This window comes from Chenopodium album, chromosome 11 (genome assembly GCF_948465745.1).
Source record: "Chenopodium album chromosome 11, dcCheAlbu1.1, whole genome shotgun sequence".
Classification (NCBI taxonomy): Eukaryota; Viridiplantae; Streptophyta; class Magnoliopsida; order Caryophyllales; family Amaranthaceae; genus Chenopodium; species Chenopodium album.
The window spans coordinates 52,303,434-52,316,094 of record NC_137844.1 but is presented as its reverse complement, the minus strand read 5'-3'; the positions used below and the strand labels follow the sequence as shown (position 1 = coordinate 52,316,094).

Here is a 12,661-nt window from a genome sequence, read left to right as displayed (position 1 = left end):
GATTTATTTACGAAAATGTCATTAGATAAACAAAATTTGTTTTATCATCGAGATGAATGGGGGCTCCCTCATTACCCTTTGTAACCTACTACCTACTGGCTTATATGGAGTACTTCATACTTTTTAAATACTTGCTTCATTTCTCTTAAGTATGTATGCTGATACTAATCTTTGATCAATAATATTTTTAATTATCAAAAAATATAAATTCTAACAATTGAAAATTAATAATTTATTTATTGAGACGATTTCAACAAGTACTCGCAAAACTACAATTTTTCTTATGTATAAATCACAAACATTAGTCAAAATAAAACAAATGAATAGTGTAAAAAATAGAAATAGAGCAAGTATTTAAAAATGAATGGAGTATATTATAGGACGGAGGGAGTATATTGGTCAAAGTATAACACTTTAAAATAAATTGAAAAGAAAAAAAAAAAACTCCCTCTATTATATATATATAAGTTAGAGTTTCATTTTTGGAAATCTCTTACAATTTAATATACATCTTTACCCACTTAGGTCCTGTTTTGGAAAAAATAGCGATAGCGGATAACTTTTAGCGGTCGAGTAGTGGGTAGCTGTTAAGGTAGCGAGTAGCTGTCAATTAGTAGTGGGTAGAGGTTAGCTATCAAAGTAATGGTTGATAGTATGAGTGTTTGGTAAAAATAGCGGTTGTGATACTAAAATATATCAAAATTCATATAAATATTAATTTAAAAGTAATAAAATTTTGTCAAACGCTACCCGCTACTATTATTAACGTTTGAGAAAAGCTACCTCTATCACTAAACACTATTAGAATCGCTACCTTGCCAAACATTCTCAAATTTTTTTCCAATAGTGTTTTGACTAGTCAAAACGCTAATCGCTACCTAAAACGCTACCACCAAACAATGTCTTAGGGTGTGTTCGATTCACTTGATTTTTACTTATCTTAACTTATTATAACTTATTTTAGTTATAAATTAAACTTGGGTAACCTTGATTAACCCTTATCACAATTTATCTGAATTTATTTTTGCTAAACTTATTTTATCTGACTTATTAACAGTTATCTAAACTTATTAACCCGAAAATAAGTGGAAATAAGGTGAACAGAACAGGGCCTTATGTCCCCCATTCTTTCTTATTTTATCATTTATCACTTCTCCAATGGTCCTCATTCCCTCTCACACCACTTTATTTTTCAATAAAATAATAACCTTATCTACCCCACTAATATCTTATTTTAAGACACTGTTTTGTTTACCTTATTTCCACTTATTTCAGGATTAATAAGTTCAAATAAGGATTAATAAGTTTAGATAATTTCAGATAAGATAAGTTTAGGAAAAATAAGTTCAGATAAATTGTGATAAGGGTTAATTAGGGCTACCAGATTTAATTTATAACTAAAATAAGTTTTAATAAGGGCTAATAAGTTCAGATGAATAAAAATCAGGTGAATAAAACACACCCTTATTAAAACTCTTAAACCTCTACGCAACTCATCTCTAACCTTTAAAAAGAACGAAGGGAGTACTTTGTATATAACCTATTTTTGTCCCCACATCTACTCACTTAGTCATCAACCAAGCCACGCCAAAACATTAAATAAAATAAAGTCTCAACTTTTATCTAGTGACACTAGACTGTGTACAAAATATATCCATCCTAGGAAGCAATTGGATTAACAAAAGATAGAAAAAGCGAAACCAAAATCTAGCTTCTTCTTTCCATAATCCGGAATATAAGAAAGAAAGAAAAAAAAAAAAAACCTTATTTTTACATTTTTGAAAAAATGGATCCTATAAACTTATAAAGAAACAAAGCAACTCACCATTGACCAAAATATCACCCAATGCAAAAGACACCGTGGACAAAACGCCAAATCCTTTTTTGTATTTTTAAAAGTAAAATAAAAATCACAGCCAAGCCAAGCCGAGCCGAGCTGAGCCGAGAAGCCGGAAAATAAAGCAAAGACTAAAAGAGTGTGAACGGGTAATAGCCGGTAAAAACAGGTGGAGCCGGTTATAAAGCCAAATAAGCCGTACGATGATTACAGGGTCGTTCCCATGGCAGTTGGTAAGCATTTAGTGCGTGCTTCTCTTTCTCACTCACTTCTCACTCATTATTATTATTATTATTATTATTATTATTATTTCAATTTTAATTTTACTGGGTTTTTGATTTTGATTTAGTGAGAGAAAATTTCATGTAGTAACTGCTCTCATTTTCTCTCTCTAAAAACTCCATTTTTTTTCCTCTTCTTAATCATAATAGATCCGTTACAATAAATTTTTCATCCTCCTGCATTCTGTTTCATTCTCTGTAATTGCTACATTATGAGGTATAATTTTGGGTTTTGAATTTCTGGGTTATGTGTTATTTGATTTTTGAATATCTGGGGTTGGTTTTTATTTTATTTTATTTTTTTTAATTTATGTTTGCATTGAATTTGACAAAAATGGGTGTTTCTCAAAACCTTTCTTTTTGAAGTAATATCATTTTTTTAAAACTTTTGATTTATTGGAATTTGGGTTTGTGTAATCATCTTCTTGATTCATGTGCTTTCTTTTTCTGGGAAATTCTGATCAATGGGTTTAAAATTCAAATTTCTATGAATGAATGAATTTGTTCTTCTAAATTCTTCTTATAGTTAGCTATGATTAATTATTAATACTCCGTACTGTTTTTATTTTTTGAGTGCATGCAGATTTTGAAGGAAGATGAAGAAGTTCATTTATTCTCATTGGAAATGATTAGTTAGATTGAGCTTCAGTCATTTATGAATCCAGGTCAGACCATAATCATACCTTATTTTGAATTTATTTTTCGATAATGTAGTTTATATGATTAATGATATTAATCTGATTTAATCTGTTTTACATTTTCAGTGATTATAATTGACTTTCAGAAATTCTCAGCATCTGGGTTTCTTACATTCCATAAGTGGTAACTGGTAACTTATTGTACAGTTGGGGTAAATTTGACAAAAAAAGAAAAAATTGATCTGGGATTCAATTTGAAGCTTTGGAGATTATCAGGCTATGGATTGTGATTAGGGTAACAATTACTTCGATTCGATTTCGTCGAGAAATAGGATCTAATTGTGTATTGGGATTGTTTGATCAATTGGTATATAATCCAATTAGTGCTAAATTTAGAAATAGAGGGTATTTAGGGTTACATTATTGGTGATTTAGGGTTGGATTAATTCGTTGACAAGAAAGTAAATTTGGGTAAAAAAAAGTGAAGAAAATGATCGAATCAGAGCTATGTGCATCAAGGGTGATGTCACCATTTAGAGAGGAAAGTGGGGATGAAGAGCTTTCAGTATTACCAAGGCACACAAAAGTTATTGTGACTGGAAATAATAGAACTAAATCAGTTTTAGTTGGTTTACAAGGTGTTGTTAAGAAGGCTGTTGGTCTTGGTGGTTGGCATTGGCTGGTAAATTTTCTTACTCATAATACTTAATTGTATAATTCTAATACTATTATTTAGCATTGGTTTTATGTACATTGTTTAAGTTTATGATATAGTTTGATTAAATACTAAATAATACAGTATATTCAACTTTTGTGTTGGTTAAGATTCATACATTATTCGTAATTACTGTTTGTCTTCTTCAATGATTGAATTTTATTATTGCTTTTGTACTAAATAATTCAATATAACCGGCTAGTTTATGCTGGAGTTTAGATAATTCCCGACCCGAGTTATTTTTATAAATACTAAATAGTACAATGTTCTTTTGTGTTTGTTAAGATTCGTATTAATTGTGATTAGTTGTTTTCTTTTGGAAATGCATTTCTTAATGTTTTTGTACTAATTTATACATAGGGGTATATCCGTATTTATATTGTTTCAGGGTATTGTTGGATTCTTGAATATTAAATAGCATTTTGCACAGGGTGTCCTGAAATCAGCTGGCTTTGTGTTTTATTCCCTACTGTGATTTTAGTGAGGATAAAATGATCGAATACTGCGACATTATTCTGATCAACATAACGCTGAAAAGCTTTCAGGCGATTGTCGTTTACGAGTAAAGCATGATTACTACTGTTATAGTTTTTGTTTAAATTGATTTTTTTTTAAAAAAATATGCTAATCATTTTTCTGGCATGGCATGATTTTTGTAGTGGGAAGACTTTAATATGTCATTTGGACCGACAGTTTGTACAAATTCTTCTAAAAAAGAAAATTTTAAAAATGGCGCGGTGAAAAGACCCAAAAAGTGTTGTCATTCTTTGTCAACTATGTAGCATTTTGTAATGTTCATTGAAGCTTTGCTTTTATTTATTATATGGTATATGAATGAATTGTTTAGCTTCTTTTTACTTTCTGCTTGCTGGTTGCTTACTGGGTGTGGAAAAGCAACATAGTTGCTTTCTCTTTTTTGTGATTATTGAGAATTGTCATGATTTGTTGAAGGTCTTGAAGAATGGGATTGAGGTGAAGCTGCAACGGAATGCATTGAGTGTTCTAGAACCCCCTACGGGTAATGAAGAAGATGATGAGCTTGATCACTCAAGTAGCAGCTCTGATCTTGGAGAAAAGGACCATGATTTTGGTAAGCTACAGCAATAGTTCAGCTTCTTTCCTCCTTAAATGCATACATGAGCATTAAAGTGCTTTTGTTCTACTTTTTGATTGCTGGTAATATGCTGCAGCTAGTATGGAGTTCCACAAAGTGAGCAAACCAAGAGAGCGCCATACTAGACCATGGGGTCCAACAGCTTCCGCTAAGTCAAACCACCGGAATTGCTTGAAGGAACTCCACTCCAACATTCATACCTCTAACTGTGTAAGTTGCTTAGCAAACTTTGTGGGCATTGTATAATAGCATAGCACATATTAGCAAATAGCAATAGAGCGAAGAATTCGGTTGAGAGTTGATTTAAGGTGCATATGACTATATGAGTCCTCTATTAATTCATCTTAATAAAATCATGTTGGGGATAGAGAAACTCAAAGTATATTTTCTTTTCATCACAACTCCAATTACATAAAAGGGTCCTTGTCGATACCTAGTAACACCCCTAATTTTCTTTTATGACCCCAAAAACACCCCTCTGAGATGTTGGTCACAGTAATTGCTCTATTTCTGATAAGATTTCGTAAATCTTTTATGTGTTTGGCCATTCTGGGTATAAAGTGCAAAATTTTCATAAATAACAAAATGACGTCGTATTGTATTTTTAGGGGTAATTGAGCTATTAACATAAATTTTTATGATCCCGCTCTTTGGTATATTTAATTCTTGTCCACATCTTTCTTTTTTTTGACTGCTGTCGAGATAGCTCTTTCAATTGGATTTCATTCTATTATTCATACTTTTGTGTCTGGAAGAGGGAGTTGAAAGTGTTTACCTTTGGACAAGTAGGTATATCATTACTTTGCTAAGTGGTTGCAACTAATTCCACTGTAGGAATAATTGGATACATAAGATGGAGAACAAAAGCTTATTTTATATGCCTCATCCTGTTTCATCGTTTATTTTTTGTTTTTTTTGTTTTTTTTTTTTTTTTTTTTTTTTGCACAATCCTCATTTCGCGGGTTGTATTATTTCTAATTGCGAGTTAACTTAAGATATTTTGGGCCCTACATTAATTCTATGTTCAAATGTTCAATGGAAAAAACCTGTCATGCAGATCTTTGGAAATAATGTTGTTATTGTTCTAAATCAAATTACATGATTATATGTGGTCCTGAACTTTTGCCACAAAGAATATCAAAATTAAGGTTTAACAACATAAGTAGGGTATTGTTCCTTTTATTAATACAAAGTGTAATGAAGTATGTGGTCCTCTAATGCCTGCTTTCCTGTTCTTGAATTTGCCAGAGGCTGGACTTTGCAAAGCTTGGAAGTGATTCACTGTGGAGATATTTGAGCCGGTTTCACCTGGTTAGTTTCATATACGAAGTACCCCCTAAACAATTCATCAATCTTTTTAAAAACACAGACTTCCACAATATTGCCTTATATTCTTGATTTTGATTACCAAATCCTCCAGGGGAGCATGAATTCTAGCTCGAAGGAGCAGATGGTTAATATAGTGCAGCGCCACTTTGCTTCACAGGTTTTTCACTCAATTCCTCGTTCTTTTTAATGTTGATTTAGGGATTCTCATCCTGTTTAGTATAATGCTATAGCTGCTGTTCAGTAGACTGACTATCACAGTTACTAATCATTGATTTATTTTGACATTACAGCAAGTTGATGAAGTACAAGTGATTGCAGACTTCATTCGGGCAGCCAAGAAACTGAGGAGCAGTAACAGAAGTAGGGAGTGAAAATATCCAGGTGTTGATCTAGAAAATGCTCTATGTAATTATATTATATATATACATAAATCTTAGCCTAACTTTTAGATCAAATCTAACTGAAAGACCATGGTTTTGGAGAGAGTTAGTTCATTTACCGTAGTTGGCTAGAACTCGCTCTCGACTCGGATTCTAACCTTGTAATCTGGTGTGTAGGCTAGAAGGCCCAGTTAATATTTATAACCTGAGTTCTCTCTGTTATATATTCAAGTTCTTGAGAATCATTATTCTGTGTCTTCTAATGCTAGACTAGATTTGGGCATGGGAATGGTCGCAAATAATATGAAACGGAGGCAACATATATATTATGCAGTATATAATTTACTTTAGTGATACTTTTTGACTTATTTTTTCCACGTACTCCAAATTACTTGGTAGGCAGGCTATAATTTGTGTTTTCTTTTTCCTTTTTACTTTTCATTTTTATGATTGTGAACCGTGCTCTTCTTTTTATGATAGACGGCATAGACCAATAATAATTGAACCAAGAAAAAAAGTGGGGCCTTTTGATTTAATTAATTACTTGAAATTTTAACTAATTGGAGAGAGATAATTTGTTCTTTAACACACTAATTCCTTTTTTTTTTTTTTTTTTTCCATCTTTAGATTGTTGGTGTTTTTTTGTGTAATGACCTTGTTACTTTTGTTTTAACTTTGATTAAGGGGAAATAAATGTATGAATACAACGTTGACTAGTTAATGCAAGACAAATTCATGTAAGACTTGCTCTTATCAAGAAATACTTGGTCTATAGGTAAGGATTATCTCACAATCATGAACTAAAATAATTGAGAAGAAAGAGTTCTAGCATAACAATGATGCTATACCCATCGATTTTTTATTAGCATCCCTTCATTCCTTGTCCTCTTTAACAGTAAACACCCCTAAAGGTCTACCCGCCTTCTATCTTAGCCACCATATTCGCCATTCAATCCGGTCCAATCAGCGTTACTCAACGCTCAAAACAGCGAAGCTTTGAACCTCCAAAATCAACTTGTTCAATGATTTGGTCACAGGCTTGTACACTGTAATGGAGGCCACAGGTCAGTCAAGCCACTATTAAGTAATAACTTGGGTAGTGGACTAGTGGTGGTAATAAGGCCAATAAAAACTTCATGTCAATGTAATAGGAGTGGTTACGTGAAAACTTTATGTCAAAGAAAGAGGAGAGTTCAGTCTACTTGCAAGTTCAAAGAAGGTTTCGTATTAAAAACAATTAATGATAGGATTAAGTGATTAACACATATTGCCACCATTTTTCATTGTTCTTTTTGTTTTGGCTATATAGAGTGTACACGCCTATGAATTAATGCATCTCTGATCATATACAACAAAAATCCATATATCACTATGTTTTTTCTAATATTTTGATAAGAATTTAGAATATTTCTCTTGCTGTAAGCGTCAAGATTATAAATGAGAACAAAAACTAACGGAAACGGTACCTTATAAAATAGTACTCCCTCCGTTTCACTTTATTAGTCCCATATACTATTTTGGGCGATCCAAAATAATATACCCATATAGAATAATTCCTAACATTATTATAGGGTAAATAATTTTATAATATGTGAATAATTAATCTAATTGAGTGTTTAAAGAGTAAAATAATTCTGACTGGTTAATATATGTGCTAGTAGATTGCTGACATGGCAAATCTTCTAATCAAAATAGGTGATTTAATTATAGCCAATTCCTATAAATAAAACAAGAAAAGACAACATTAATTACAAAGTTGCAATCAAATTCCAAATTATTAGTATTCCTCTTTTTCTTATTTTAAGTGATTGATTTCAAAGGCGACTAAGAAAGTGAAACGGAGGGAGTACTAGATTGTAACGTTGGACAACTTCTATGAACAATAGCTTTAATTCCCCTATGTGATAGAAATATAGAATAGTTACATACTATGAAATTTAAAATATCGAATTGTTGGATAATGATGAGTATTTTATTTGAAAAATTGTTGTAGGGTACTAATAGTCACATACAAAAAAAAAAAAAAAGTGTGGCTTCAAATTTAAGGGTTCAAAATTGTGTACCTAATAACTTTACCTCATAAATTAATGCATAATGATGGTCTAAGAATATTTATGAGTTTTTGTGAAAGTATAGACTATATTTTAAAACTGAATTAAAATCATACATAGTATGAAGTATTATTCAGTTATAGATACGAAGTATTCCTATTCTTCTCATTTTAAAAGTACAAGTAAATTCTTATGAATAGTGTTGAGACTATTATGCCTCTAAAAATGTTTATTTACGTATTTACCCCTTTTAAAAGTATGACCACACTTTACGAATAGTGTTGAGACGATTATGTTCCTAAAATATTTATTTACATATTATTCACATATTTGCCCACATAAAAAGTTTAAAAAAAAATAATAAAAAATCTTAAAAATAGCATGTGGACATTTATACCTCTAAAAATATTTATTTACATATTTTTCCTAATTAACACTACTAACAGCTTTAAATTTAAAGAACTTCTTGGTCAAGGCTAGTCTTTATAAAAGTATAATAGAGGGTCATGAGACATGACCCAATTGTACACTAAAAGAGTTTATATAAACTTATAATCTACAACGATGATGTGCCTTTACTGAATTGAGCTGAACTGAACTGATTGGAACTGAATTGAGTTGAACTGAACTGAACTGAATAGTGAATATTTTATGAGAGAAGGAAATTAGGAGTTGAAACTGAATTGATTGGAGCTGAATTAAACTAAATTGAACTGAAATTAAACTGAAGTGAACAGACCCTTAGACTATGGGCTTTATGAATATTTAATGACAAACTACCCTTACTTAATAGATAAAAGAGCAAGCCCCAATTTATAAGCTTGATAAACAAATTATGTTTATCAAATGACATTTTCGTAAATAAGTTGCATTGAAAATTTTGTTTTTTATTAAAAGAAATATATTTTTACTGTTTATGGGCCACTATGACAAGTTGGACAGAGTTTTTAGAGTTAACTCACCGTTTGTTACTATTCATCTTCTTCCTCCTACCTTTTCTCAAATCTTCCATCGGCAGCACCACCATAGCCACCATCTGGTCCACCACTATTACATCGACCACCATTCGAAACCCATCACAACCACCACCATCTGTCCGCCTTCCGCCGATCAAACCCACAAAAGCCTTCCTCTTCTTCCCGTAGTCCTCCTCTTCTTCAACAACAATGGTCGTTTCGCGTGAAACAAAAAGATACCCTACTAGAATAGAGTGTAAATTAGGGCCATATCAACCCCTTAGGGAAAAGCCTTTCATTCACGGCAGCATTTTGAACTGACATAGGTGGTGGTGCCGTGGAGGAAGAAGTGGTTTCTGGGTTTGGGACTTAGGGTTTCAGATTTCCACCATTGAAATTGAAGGTTGAAAGAGGAGAGAGAAAATAAAATAAATACCAAAAGGTTGAAGGAGGAAAGAGAAAATAACATTTAACCAAAAGTTAGATATAATTTACATATATACCCCTTGATAAACAATTTTTGTTTATCAAGGTTATAGACCTGTATTTTCTCTAGATAAAATGACAAAGTTATCCCTCATTTATTAGATGAAATGACCATAATACCCCTAATTTTTTTTGTACATGATTATTCTACTTCTCCAAATTGCTTAAAGCGCAGATTGATTGCAAGTATACAATATGCATGATGATGGTTTTAAACTTTAATGGCATTTAAAAAAAATAATAAAATTTATGAATAAAAATCATATGGCATTTACGAAGAGATTTAAATCTAATAAATACATGACATTGATTTAAATAAAAACATCCTTTTAGCAGAGTTACAATCGTTATTGCAAATTGTATATTTTTCATATCATCTTTCATATGATCATGTCGTTATGATTTACAATCTTCTTCGACAAGGGAGTATATCAATCTATTGTAGCCATGAAGAGAATTTTTGTATGGTTCACCTGAGTGTAATCAAAAGATTAGCCTCTTTTTCAATGTCGCACAAATCTTTATCCATGAAATAACTTATACTAATGTACCATGCTGAACTCAAAAAACAGAAACAAAAACTAGAATAAAACCCACCATAGAGGCACTTACTACATTCAAACCCACTAATCCCACTATAAAAGTACTTGCTACCTTTAAAGAGTGTAGTTTTATTGAATTTAATAACAAAAATATAATACTTAAAAAAAATAATAAAAAAAAAACTATATTTTGGTCTGAGATATAGAATATTTTTCAAAGAACATATATATATATATATATATATATATATATATATATATATATATATATATATATATATATATATATATATATATATATACACACACACACACACACACACACTTTTGAACATGCCTATACTTTTGAACATTTAGTAAAAAGATCTGAACAGTTGCAAATTTTGATCATTTAGTAGAAAATCCGAACATCGCAAAAATTGAACATTTAGTAAAAATATTTGAACATTGTAATGTACCACACATATACTTTTGAACATTTAGTAAAAAAATCGGAACAATTGCAAATTTTGAACATTTAGTCAAAAAAAATCCGAACACTGCACCACGCTTATACTTTTGAACATTTAGTAAAAAAATTTTAACAGAGTGATCCAGTTATTCTAGATGAGTCAGGGTGCACAATAGACTTATTCAATCAAATACCTTAAAAAGTATCCATACCTTTTAACCTTTAAATGCCTCTAAGTTTTTCATTATGTGAGTTAATGATTTGACTTTTATAGGTAGTATTTAAACAATTATCCATTTAAAATATTTTTTTACTCTTTTCCCTTATTAATGTTAATTGACCCTAAAAATTTGTTTACATACTAGCTTAGTGCCCGTGCGATGCACGGTTTATAAATCAACTTATTATTTTTTTGAAAAAAAACATTATTAATTCCGTAGGAAAAAAAAAACTAACATAATTTTCAATTTAGTAATAAAGGGCTCTGTTTTACTAACAAATTAATTATGTCTTTGGTATTTGATTTATTTTATTCCCTTTTATTTTCTTATAATGTTAAAATTTTCATTGAAAAATAAATGAATTATACAGCACATAATTATATAAGAGAAGTAAATCATTTCCTATGTCCCGTAGATAAAAACTAAAATTTTATTACAATACCATTCACTTCAGTAGCTATACAATCTAATATTTGCTTTACCCATCGTATTCACCAAATCTTTATACACAATAATAACCTTATATATATGACTCACAACTATATACATTTTTTTAAGCAAAACATTGTGTCAAAAACAATTACATAATATCCATACAACCAAGCAACAACTGATAGAATATACAACACAAATATATAGATATATACGGATATTGGATAACTTTTATACGAATAAAAGATATTTATTAAGATTTTTAAGAATAAAAGACAAATTTCATCAACTACCCAATCATGTATGTAATATATATTTTTATAGACATATATTCTTATACGGTAATTATTTAAATTTTGAATATTAGCATTGCATTAGTACAAAAATATGAAAATTTATGGTTATAGAAATGAGAATATTCAATCTTCATATAAATTTCATTAGAAATCTATGTTAATAAAAAAATATTTTAAAATTATACGGAATCTTTAATTATTATATATGCATAAATTTTTGGCATAACTATTGTTACGAAAGTATTGCTTAATTTAGGAAAAAAAAGTTACATTAGATATATTTTTTTTAATCTAAGTTAATTTAATTTATTTCACTTTAATATGTATATATCTTTATTCGGATTGTGTAACACCCTAGAAATTCCTTTCTCTTAAAATACCTGTTTTTTCCTGTTTAAAACTTTAAATAGGAAAATCTAAGACATTACCGCCACCGTGAAAACGGCTAAGGCAACTATCAAAGACACACAAATACACAATCAGCAAAGCTGAGTACATAAGCGTAGTTAAACACACTAACATGCTTTTACCTATCAACACACAACTTACCTTGTTGCACCTGTTTTCAAGCACACAACATACAACAAAACTTCTCAACTAAGTAACTAAATAATTTATTTAGTTTTGATTACGCATCGAGCGGGTTTCCCCCCTAACCTTCTCCAATAAATGGGTACTAACACGGGAGCTAACCGTGCCAGTATAAAAGAACCACTCGTAAGTGGCGGAATTCCTGCGCATAATAATAATAAAAGGAATGTACAGCGTCCTGTACTCCAGTAGAAGTTATGGTTAAATATAAAACCCCATAACTCCCCCATATGTTCATACTCAAGGTATATATGTTCCAAGAGTTTTGATGCGTAATCTCTTTCACTTTACGTTATTTACATATTATTAAACTTGGTGATGACTCTCAAACCATAATCATA

General features: G+C 30.6%; 1 protein-coding gene across 1 annotated transcript; it reads left to right on the top strand.

Annotated features, from left to right (window-relative positions):
- The first annotated feature begins 2,169 nt into the window (after positions 1 to 2,169).
- Positions 2,170 to 6,539, top strand: LOC145569149 (uncharacterized). The gene is made up of 8 exons (XM_081628512.1): positions 2,170 to 2,335; positions 2,702 to 2,783; positions 2,883 to 3,438; positions 4,423 to 4,561; positions 4,662 to 4,795; positions 5,834 to 5,896; positions 6,006 to 6,071; positions 6,205 to 6,539. The coding sequence occupies exons 3-8, from the start codon at positions 3,247 to 3,249 to the stop codon at positions 6,283 to 6,285; spliced, it is 675 nt and encodes a 224-aa protein (XP_081484638.1). The 5' UTR covers positions 2,170 to 2,335; positions 2,702 to 2,783; positions 2,883 to 3,246; the 3' UTR covers positions 6,286 to 6,539.
- Positions 6,540 to 12,661: the final 6,122 nt, after the last annotated feature.

Bases quoted from the DNA above. Each gene is read 5' to 3' on its own strand.
- LOC145569149 (XM_081628512.1), top strand. From the start codon at position 3,247: ATGATCGAATCAGAGCTATGTGCATCAAGGGTGATGTCACCATTTAGA. The intron at 4,796-5,833 runs GTAAGTTGCTTA...TGAATTTGCCAG, and splicing joins ACATTCATACCTCTAACTGT to AGGCTGGACTTTGCAAAGCT. The intron at 5,897-6,005 runs GTTAGTTTCATA...CAAATCCTCCAG, and splicing joins ATTTGAGCCGGTTTCACCTG to GGGAGCATGAATTCTAGCTC.